Source organism: Amphibalanus amphitrite, unplaced genomic scaffold, assembly GCF_019059575.1.
Source record: "Amphibalanus amphitrite isolate SeventyFive unplaced genomic scaffold, NRLGWU_Aamphi_draft 001110F_arrow, whole genome shotgun sequence".
In the NCBI taxonomy this organism is placed as follows: Eukaryota; Metazoa; Arthropoda; class Thecostraca; order Balanomorpha; family Balanidae; genus Amphibalanus; species Amphibalanus amphitrite.
Window position 1 is genome coordinate 220645 of NW_024882604.1, and position 11654 is coordinate 232298.

At 53.3% G+C, this 11654-nt stretch overlaps 1 protein-coding gene across 1 annotated transcript; it reads left to right on the plus strand.

The window, feature by feature from the left end:
* The first annotated feature begins 651 nt into the window (after nt 1-651).
* Nucleotides 652-7534, plus strand: LOC122370221 (toll-like receptor 6). Its single transcript, XM_043345637.1, has 2 exons — nt 652-2847; nt 5146-7534. The coding sequence occupies exons 1-2, from the start codon at nt 769-771 to the stop codon at nt 7150-7152; spliced, it is 4086 nt and encodes a 1361-aa protein (XP_043201572.1). The 5' UTR covers nt 652-768; the 3' UTR covers nt 7153-7534.
* The last annotated feature ends 4120 nt before the right edge of the window (nt 7535-11654 follow it).

Consider the following 11654-nt stretch of genomic DNA (forward strand, 5'->3'; position numbering starts at 1 on the left):
TCCTCAAGTCGTTCGCTTTAGTTGAGCCAAGCTCTCAGGCGCAGAGACCTTTTAGCCTCTCTATTAGGCCTCTCGGATGGATGAGACCGCGCAGCCCATTGTAAAACCATCCGAAATCACTTTACCGCGCAGAACTGCGGGTCTCGCGGTCTGGTAATGGCTGGTCAATGCCAATCTCATGGAACATCACTCTGAGGGTGGCATAAAAAGGGTTTGAGTGGAGGAGAGGCAAATGAACTCAAATACTAGATGGAGGGAATAGATAAGGGACAATTGAAGGTTGTTAAGTAATCTAAAGACGATTACAATGTTACAGCAATTTCTTTGATACCCTGCCGATTTTAAAACAAGGCGGAACAGTATTTTCGATGAGCGCCTGTTTGAGCGTCTCTTTTGTTTTGAAAATAACAATTGGCCCTTTGTAGATTCAGCTGAGGTCTGGCACATTGACTTCATGTCGGCAATGCCCTTGGAGTGGACCACTGTGTAGTACACCGTCCGGTGTCCACTGTGGAATGCTATTGCAAACTATACTCGTTGCAAGTGGCCGTGGTGCAGACGGTGACGTGCATCCGTCTTACGATCCAGGTGGCGCCACCTGCCGCCGTCAGCGGCGGCTCAGACCGGTCGTTCGCCGGCAGCGTCAGTCAGCTGTGGCCGGCGGCCGGTGAAGGAGCGGGTCACACGCCGTGCCCGTGTCCCCTGTGTGAGTGCGTGTCCGCGTGCGATGTCAGTCTGAGAGCAGCAGAGGCGGCCTGCTGCTGCGCGATGCGCCCGCGGGTGGCCGTGGTGCGGTGGCGAGCGCTGCTGGCCGCGGCGGCGGTGATGACGCTCCGGTGCGCCGCCGATGTCTGTGAGGAGCCGGCTGAGGGCGAGGTAGTGTGCTCTGTGGCAAATCTGGACTCGGGATTGGTGAACGCGTCACGACCGGCGGCTGTGAGGCGGGTGGAGCTGCGCTGCAGCGACAGAGCGCACCTGCACGACACCACGGAGCTGGCGCTGCTGAGGCACCTGCCGGCGCTTGAGTCGCTCGCGCTGCGGGACTGTCAGTTCAGTGAGCTGCGGCGCAGCACTCTGAGGCATGTGGCCGGTCTGAGAGAGCTCAGCGTGAGGACTTTTCAGTCAGAGTGGCTGTCAGACGAGCTGAAACTGGCGGCGGATTGTTTTGAGGACATGCAGGAGCTCGAGGCTCTGGACATCAGTGGGAACAACATGTGGTCACTGCAGCCCGGGCTGCTGCAGAAGCTGCCCCTGCTGAAGGTCCTCAACGTGTCCGGCAACCACCTGCAGCAGATGGCTGCTCTGAGAGAGACTGGCGTCGGCCCTGGTCTGCAGGTGCTGGACATCTCCAACAACGGTCTCACTGAGGTCGGGACGTCCGACTTCCGTGAGTTCGTCAACCTGAAGGAGCTGTCACTCAGCTCAAACTCGCTGTCCGTGCTTCAAGACGGCTGGCTGACTGGTCTGAGCCGGCTGGAACGGTTGGATATTTCCCAAAACCAGCTCACGACCCTGCCGGCGCTGATGCTGAACGAGACGAAGGCGCTGAAGGCAGTGATGGTTCAGGGAAACAACATCACTGTCCTGCCGCCTGGCCTGCTGGCCGATCTGCCGCAACTACTCACGGTCAACATGTCCGGAAACAGTCTAAGTGCGCAATGGATCAGGAAGGACACGTTTGCTGGTCTACTTCGTCTGATCGTGCTGGACCTCTCGAGGAATGTATTGGACTCTTTGAGCCCAGATGTGTTTGAAGACCTCTCCAGTCTGCAGGTGCTGGATCTCAGCAACAACCAGTTGGAGACAATGCCTGCGGGTTTGTTCACATCGCTGAGCAATCTGCACACATTGACATTGTCCGGCAACAACCTGAGTCGTCTGGAGCCGGGCTTCCTGGCTGGTCTGCACGTACTGAGCCGGCTCAGCCTGGATAACAACCGACTGACTTCAGTTGATGACGATGTGTTCGCCAACATCACCAGCATTCAGAACCTCCGCATGCAGAAGAATGAATTGACTTTCATCCCAAGCTCTCTGCGTCGTTTGACAAATCTTCAAGAGCTAAACGTGGCAGAAAATAACATATCTGACGACACTCATGGTGTTCTACAAGCTCTTCCACATCTGGGGCTGTTGAACTTGGCTGGAAACAAGCTCAGAAACGTATCGGTGGAATTCCTTGCTAACCTGACCGACGTATCAATGCTTGACCTGTCGAGGAACGAAATTGAAAACGTTGACAGTGGCGCGTTTGACAAGGCCACTAATCTGATGGCAGTCCGTCTGGACGCTAACAAGCTCCGCAATATCAACGGCCTGTTTGCCAAGCTGCCGTCGCTGCTGTGGCTGAACGTCTCTGACAATCAGATAGAGTTCTTCGACTATGCCCTCATCCCGGGAGAACTGCGGTGGCTGGACATGCACAAGAACCAGGTGCGAGAGATCGGCAACTTCTACAACATCGAATCCGTCATCCGTTTGGAGACTCTCGACATCAGCCACAACCAGGTATCACTCATCGGCAGCTCGTCCGTTCCTGACAGCATCAAGTACTTCATCATCGCCAGCAACCAGCTGACCACCGTGGAGCCGGGAACGTTCGAGAACAAGCGACAGCTGATCCGCGCCGACCTCTCGTCCAACCAGCTCAGCGAACTGGCACAGGACGCTGTGACTCTGCCGAGAGACGACGATGAGGGTTCTGTCACAGTGAACACTGCGTCAGATCATGCGGAAGGGTCGGCAAAGCATGCTGAGCTTCTGTTGGCCGGCAACCCCTTCGTCTGCAACTGCCACATGGATTGGCTTTTGGCCAAAAATGCGACATCCAACAAACGTTACCCAAAGGTAAGATACATACATTCCTATCATGTCCGACGTAAATTGCCCCTCCCATTTGTTGGAACATCAGATTCCATGCGTGAGAGATTGCGTTTGTGTTGCTTGCTTGCCGTGTGATGCATGAACTTATTGACGGGATGGTTTGCGGTTGATGGGAGCAGACGTGACCATTATAAGTCAATATGTTGGCTGCATATTGCCTGTGGCTCTGGGGCACCCCGAAATTTAGCTTGTGCGAATTGTCGGACTATCCGTAGTTTCCCAATTGGTCAAGACCTGTACAAGAAACTCTACCTTGGTGGCTTTTGGCTGTCCTTGCTTTTCTGCAAATGCTTGGTTAAATTTTACGAGTATATAAAGGTGTCTGAAATCCGTTCTAATTGATGTGCATATTCAATGACTAACCGCCCACTGGCGCGGCTGGTAATGATATTCATCCCAAAGGACTTTAGAGCTTGATATTACCCGTAACGGTGAATGGCGATTCCTTCGGTTGTCTGGCGGTATGGCAGGCCTGATAAGGTCAACATGCAGTATACATATACCTACCTACCTAGCCTACCTAGCCATAAGGCGCCAATTTCCAGCATAGTGGCGTCTAGGAATCTAAATGAATCACCCCTTCCGAGGAATATTGACTCACTGCATAAATTATAGCTTCAGTAGCTTTCTATCGGAGTTTTACGTTGTATAGTGTAGCATCCACGCCAGTATGTAGTGCGAAGAGTAAAATGTCAATGCCATGCATTGACCAATGCCATTGAACACTGAACGCAACATATGGACAAATGTGGTGTTGGGTTCATTAATTTGACATTTAACTGGAATGTTACACAGTACACACTGTGCTAACGTCATTTTACTTTAGCTGAAAATAACAGTAGACCTTGGTGCACCACCATCGCTGTATCTTCAACAATCAACATGAATCACTTGATTTTTGGCATTCCATCAGAGCCGACGCTTTCTCAATCCGGTTTTGTGGACACGTGATCCGCCTGCGATGTTGAATGGTGTATCATAAAACGAGTATATAAGTAGCGTTAAATAGTGGCAGCAGGACAGTGCTGTTCAGTGTGATTTTCGGTTATATTCGAGAAAAAAATCAGGAGTGTGCCTATAGAGTCTCCGGTGAAATGGCGACTTGAAAAAGCGACGCTTCAACGTCATTTATGCTTTAGATGACACAATACAAACATAGCATATACATTGCGAGATCGTCCTCCCAAACCACTTGCGCCATCATGCAAAACAGGGAGACAGGTCTTTATTCAAAACGTCATGTGTCAAAAATCGCACGATCTGCTTCTAGCTTTGTAACGCAGCGCAGTCACCATCACAGGCCGCAGACGACCACGCGAACTGCGGCTATCGGTCACGTTTCGAGTTTCGACTGCGGAGCACGATGGTCCTCGCTGGTGTGGGGCCCGTCAAGGACATCTCCAAATCTCGCGCATGACGCGTCCTTTATTTCGTCTTTTATGTGCTCGAAGTCGTTGCTGACCGGGCGAGCTGTGACCTGTAACGGCTTTCGATCGTGCATTGCAGCATTGATAGATTCCAGCTGTTAAGACCAGCTGATCTGGTACCGATACTTAAATTTATGATAGATACATTGAATTCGAACTTAGCCTTTCGAAAAAAACTGTAATGCAGCATTCCTAGCTAGTGTAGAGGTTAACGCAATCGCGTGGAAAGCAGGCCGAGACATTGGATCAGCTATTTATGTGGGCCGGCTATTAGCCAAAACCTAAAGTAACTCATCAGCGCAAAAACAAATACATTGTGCTCCATCGAAAATGACGCCTCACTGATTGATGCATTGCAGAGCGGATTTGTCGGTCGGAGGCTGCTGCCGTGCTGCTCAGTTCGTTAAAACACACGCAACTCGGCTCCCTCGCACCGCTCTCCGGCCGTGTCGAAACACCGGCGACTTTTTCGGCGCGGCATCGATAAGGCCGCTGTCGGTGTCCCAGTTAATCGGTTTAGGTTTTTATGTCGTGTTTTACGGAGCACCGTCGGGGTCTGACGTTCGTCAGTGGCGGCCGTCTTTTTACGGCACCTGCTTCGGCTTTCTGCCAGAGGAGCGAGCCCTTCAGTCTCCTTCGAGATTGAACTCATTTACATTTATTTTGCATCACACAGTATCGATTAGGGGTCCGTCTTAAAAGGTTCACACTTCTAACGATCATAAAAAGAACGGGATGTATTTTATGGCGTGCTTTCCCAGCGCATTGGCTGTGTCGTATATTTGATGGTATACCAGGGATGTCCACTAATAAGACGATTTTTTTCTTTCGGCAGGTTCTGGACGGAGATCGGGTCATGTGTCGGCTGCTGCACTCTCCGAACCACCTGACCCCGCTCCAGAACACCAAGCCGTCCGACTTCCTCTGCGACTACGAGCGCCACTGCTTCGCCCTCTGCCATTGCTGCAACTACGTGGCCTGCGACTGCGAGATGAAGTGCCCTAGCGGGTGCACGTGCTACCACGACCCCACGTGGAATACCAACATCGTAGACTGCAGCCGCAAAGAGCAGGTGGTGATTTCACGCGAAATCCCAATGGACGCCACGGCTGTGTTCGCAGACGGCAACAACATCCGCAGCCTTGACAGCCACACCTTCATCGGCAGAAAACGCATCAAGGTGCTGCATGTCAACGGTTCCAATGTCGAAGAGATCCAGAACCGTAGCCTAAACGGTCTCTCTGCACTTCAAGTTCTTCGCTTGGAGAACAACCAGCTCACCACATTCCGCGGCTTCGAGTTTGACGGTCTTCAGTCTCTTCGTGAGCTCTACCTTCACAGCAACCGCTTGAGGGTGATCCATCAGAACACCTTCTCCCGGTTGGCGGCGCTGGAGGTGCTCACCCTGCACGACAACCAGCTGGCGAGCTTCCCTGTCTGGCAGCTGGTCAACCCATACCTGGTACACATCTCCCTCGCTGACAACCAGTGGTCCTGCGCCTGTGTGCCTGCCGCAAAGCTCGCGGCCTTCCTGGCGGAGCGAGGCGACAAGGTGATCGACGCGGACACTGTGAGGTGCTCGGAGGGGGACCGGCCAGACCTGTGTGGAGACGGAGATCCACCGCCGCCAGTGGTGCAGCATGACGGTTCTGGCGGCGTTCTGCCTGCTGCGATAGTCTCCGCCGCTGTGCTGGCCGTGGCGGCGCTGGTCGCGGTGCTGGTGTTCAGGTTCCGAGCGCGACTGTGTCGTGGTAAGGTCCCTCCCGCGGCGCCGCCATCGGTGGCTGGAAGCCGAGGCTTCGCGGGTGGTCACTATAGCGTGGCAGTGGTGACGCCGGAGGTGGAAAAGCTGTACGATGCGTTCGTCACGTACAGTGCCCAGGACACGCGCTTCGTGAACGAGGTATTAGCTCCGGAGCTGGAGCAGGCGACACCGGCGCTGCGGCTGTGTCTGCTGCGTCGTGACGCACCCAGCACCAGCTACCTGGGTGACGCCGTGCACCACTGCGTGCAGGCCTCGCGCAAGACGCTGCTCGTCATCTCGAGGAACTTTCTCGACAACGAGTGGTGCCGGTTCGACTTCAAGGCGTCACACCTGGACGCTCTGCGGACTTCTCGTGGAATCGTGGTGCTTCTATACGGTGTAGATCGCAGTGCCGTTGAAGGCGAGCTAAAAACCCTCCTCAAGGGCGCTGCTTGGGTGAGTTTCGGTGACCTAGAACCGTGGCGAAAGGTGAGGGACCTCATCCCGTCGCGTCAAGCGTTCTTGCCGTTTTCGTACGGCAAGCAGACGCCCCTGCGGTCGTCACATCGTCTGCGGGCAAATGACCTGCCGATGGCGCTACCCGACGGCGACTCTCCATCGCCGACGTGCTCTACGGGCATGTCAGACGGCGAGTCTGACGCCTCGGGCCGTCTGAGGCTGGACCCGGCCCGCCTGCCGACGGGGAGGGACAGCATGCAGCAGAGCGAGCACCCGTACGATGTCATCGATGAGTACGGCGCTGCTTCAGGTGTGAGGGCTGACAGTGAACTGTACTGCCACGCTGTGGAACCGGGAACCCAGATGCAGAGGCCGTTTGGCCTGGAACGTCTGGGACACATAGGTCCCGGGGAACGTTTTGGCCCTCAGGGTCATCTGGGACCTCCACCGTACCCGTCCCAGCCCCCGTGTCATTCCGTTGAGCCGGTCCATCGTCACTATCCGTCCGATCCGTCCCATCCTCAGCACCATGGTCCCCAAGCGCAGTTTCCCAGCCGTGCCGGGGCGGTACACCAGCACTATCCCTCTGATCCCAGTCACCACCAGAACAGGTCACTGTCGCATTCACTCTGGGTGTGAAACAGGCTTCAGTGTCGGAATGTACGTTGCAGCTCTAGATGAAGTCAGTGCGCTGTTTGAACCTGAGGTCGCTCAAAACGATTGCAATGCAGTCGTTTTGGTCAGTTTGTCCTCTCATGTGTCACGTTGGCTTTTCAATTGTGGCAGACTGGCGGAATGGTGATGTTCCCACTTCGATGCTTTCATTGGCAATGCTGTTGCGTGAATGGTATGGTTGCTTATCAAATAAGTCAATTGAATGCAATGAGCACTAGGGTGTCGTATCGTGTAAATAAGTCATTTATAAGTGTTTCATAATGTGTATGCTAAACTTGTGATATATTTACCAATGCTGCAGTATGATCATGTGAAAATGTGATACAATATATGCAAACGAAGCTTCTTTTTTGCGTTTGCTAGCTTCATAGCAATGCTAAAACACAAGAGTTTTCGTTAGCATGCGCTCATTACAATCCTCAAAAGTGTACGTAACACTTTTATGATTAGCGTGCACTCTGTTGTTTGAGTCGATATTCATGCGTAACTCTGCAAGCATCATATTACATGGCAAGCCGCAAGCGCCAACAAAAAAATGGTGAGTTATTTCTTTTAAAAACCACTAATAGCGCACACGATGGGTTTTAGCGAATTTGACTCTTGAGAGCAGTGTTTTAGAAAAGCCACCAGGACGACTACAGCTAAATCTGCGTGATTCGTCTCCATCCATTCGCACGTGACATACCGCTCGCTGACGACTTGGCTCAATATCATGGACGACCTGTCTCCGGACCATCCCCGTAACGGCCCCATCAGCTCCCCTCACTGCCCAACGGGTTCCGGTTTATCGACCGCTCGAAACCCGTCTGTATAAGGCGTCCCACACCGCACCAGCCACCGTGCTACACCACGCTCGAGTTCAAATGCCAGACAGGTATACCGCAAGCGACGCCCGCCACAAATGGTCTATCGTAATCAGATGGTGTCGGCGAATGAAGCGCAAAATATGAGGCACCCACCAGGAAGGCATGTTCGGTCCGATAATTTTGTCGGGTAGTTCCGGGCCGAGCGGCGTCTGAGCACATCCGTTGCCGAGCTTTGCATGTATCACCTGCATGCCTTTGTGATTCAGCAGGGGGTCTCAGCCGGGTCGGTCACGTCCACCAGAAGGCTGACTCAGACAGCTCCGGATCGGTGCTGAGCGTCGCTGCAGGAATTACTTAACTTGAGAGCTCGGTGTTGGCCAACTCAGCGGGCGCCGGGGTCCGAGCCGGCGCTCTGAGACCGGCGGATGAAGTTATCAGGTTCACAGGGTATCCGTGAGAACGACGGAGGCCGGCGGCCGGGAGGGATTGGATACCAGGCGAACACTTGTAGAGCAGCTAGAGGATACCAGGCGAACACTTGTAGAGCAGCTAGATACAAAGGAAGCGTGATTGTGAAGTTATTCCGTCACGACTCACGGGTGAATGAGGGTCCGCTTTCCAGAAACCACATCGTGAAGTGAAGCACGATTGGTTCAAAATCCCAGGCATCGGTATCGCATATAGGTACCTAGATCGTTTGCAGAAGAAACGAATTTTCAAAAGAGCTTTTGGGTCAATTCCAGCTGTTTTCAATGCCTTCACTTTCAGTTTTCTATACCAGTTCCAGTGATAATCTAGACAAGTGAAGAACTAAAGTGATAATCAAGCTTAGTAATGCACGGATCAAACTCAGCCAGTTCTCCGCCTACGAATAAGCGAATCACTGTGCAATGTGCAGCCGAGCGAACTAAAAAGTCACGAATGCCTGAGAATGCGCTCTAAATCTTTTTTGATTCGCTCTGTGCTCGGTACTTAGGGATTAGACTCGTCTTCAAAATAAAACCAGTGTCTGCCTGCATTGCGAAACCTGATGCAGTGCCGTGTGCTTCTAGATCCACGCTAGATCAGTGACTATTCACGTCCTTATGCCTTAGCCTGATAGCCATGAGGATGACACTTCAGCCCACATTGGCGGTCATACACCTGTGATAGTTCAGTTTGTCCCGTATCAGCTCTCTTTGGATCGTCCATATGTCACATTCAACTCATACACACTGGTTCATAATCGGCACACCCACTTTTATGCCTTCTCAGGACACGATTATATTCTGCAAAACCATGTTTAATCCTAGCCAAATATACACCGGTTATATTCAAAACCTGTTCACTTGTTTCACAGAAGTGGCCTTACATATGTAGAATCACGAGATGTCAGTGATGTAGTACCCAGTCCTGTGCATCAGCCCATCCTTGTGACATGATTCTCAGCATCAGGACACCCTTGTCCCACACCGGCCCATCCCGGCCCAGTTGCAGCCCAATCCGTCCCATGCCCAAGCCCCAAGCCCGAACCTGGCTCGGAGCTCGGAGCTCTCTGCCTGCAGCTGCAACCCAGCCCATGGGCTGGGTTGCAACTGCAACTCAGATTCATCGGCCCTAGCGACAGCCCGCCTAGGTGTAACATGCATCCCAATCCAAAGGTGCACAACCGATCCTCAACTACTCTCAATCCAAATTCAGCCGCAGTCGGTCCGACTTCAAGCGTTTATCCCGATCCAGCCTCAGCGAAAGCCCCGCCCGACTCCAGCTGAAGCCCAGTCCAATCCCAGCTGAAGCCCGACCGCAGCGGAAGCCCAGCCCGTCCTCAGTTGCAGCCCGGTCCCTGTGGTACTGGTACCGATCATCCCCGTGCCGTGCCGGACCCATTACCTACCGACCGCGCCCTGGCAGCGCCTCCAGCGCTTCCAGCGCTGGTCCAGCAGAAGAGGCGCGGCTGCCGGATGGGCAGAGAGGCCCTCCTGCTGCTGAGGGGGAGGGGGGGGGGGGCTGCCGAGGGCCGGCCCGGTGCTGCGGGGCGCCCGCCGATCGCGCCGACCGATACGGCGCGGCGCTGATCACGGGCTCAATTAAGCAGGCAGCCGCGCCGGCCGCTGAGCGGCGGCGACCAATGTGCACCGTCACGACACTGCATGGTGTGGTGGGCGGCGGGCGGAGGGGGGAGGGCGGTGGGCGGCGGGCGGCGGGCGGCGGGCGGTGTGCGGCAACGGCAGCGGCAATGGAAACGGCAACTGCAACGGCAACTGCAACTGCAACGAGGCAGGGACTCGGAGAGAGAGAGAGAGAGAGAGAGAGAGAGAGAGAGAGAGAGAGAGAGAGAGAGAGAGAGAGAGAGAGAGAGAGAGAGAGAGAGAGAGAGAGAGAGAGAGAGAGAGAGAGAGAGAGAGAGAGAGAGAGAGAGAGAGAGAGAGTTGCATCAAATGAGTGGAAAATTAGTAACTCCTGACATCCTGCCGCTCTGCAGCTTCTTCTGCGGCCGTGACTGACAACTGACCCAATGTGACCACGTTAGATAGAACACAAAAAAAATGATCGACCCAGCTCAGGCTGCACTATACGTTACAAAAACCGAACTCATGCTAACTAGCGATACGTGTGCAATGTGAAATCAGGTAAACACGAGATGCGCCGACTCCGTTACTGTTTTATGACAAGAAAATAACTATCTCACCTAAAGCGTTTGCTAGTGACGTCATATAGCTTTGTATTGTCTTGCAATTTTTATTCTTATACAATAAGATATTTGGGAAACAGCAGGGACTAATGAGTCAAAAGCAAAGAAGACGAACCAGAAAACAAAACTCCACGCTGCCACTACTGTCCATCGCATCTTTTTTTTCACATGGCTTTGAAATACCCACGCTCTGAAGCCATTGAGGCGCAGTATGATCGTGATGATCACTGACAGCTGATCGACGTAAATACCTACTTGACAATCCGAGTGCCGTGTTTCCTCTGATTTTTCGCCGGGGCGATGCAGGGAAATCGTGCTGGTTGGCGGAATTTTCTGGCGGCAGACTGAGTTCTCACGGAGGTGGCTCAGACAATTCAGTTTCTGACGTGTCTCCCCGAGCCTCTGAACGTGCAACAACGCTCGGAACGTTGCACTCTGTGGCACGCGACGGGCTGCTCCCCACCGACAAAAGAGTTGGGGAGAGGCTATCGGGTGAAATAATATAATCCACCTGAATGCAATGTGGGGAATCTAGGCAAATATTTGTTTGCAAACCAAAGGCAAGCTCTATTCAGCAATATAAGAAATAAGCAACATTTGTCAGCTTGGTAAAGTCAGACATCAGTCATCAGTCGTCTCGCCATCAGGAGTAGAAATATACTTTTTGTTGGCTTTTAGTTGTATGGAAGCCCTGTCTGAAGGCTGGGGGAGTGCTTAAAGCCGGCACCATTCATTGACGGTTTGCAGCCGGGAGAATTGAAGCTACAGACCAAGACACCATCTGGCAGGTCGTGACTACGTGTCTAGCGGTGACGGGTCGCCGTGGCGCGAATCTGCCATCCAGTGACAGCAGTCCAGCCATGGTAAAGCACCTGGAACACTCCCCCTTGGTGAGTTGACGGCGACCCTCCCTGTGTCACCTTGATGGGGCACTTGATAAGATTTGCCGTCACTCCGGTGCTACCGTCGATGTTTCAGCGTCTCCGAGA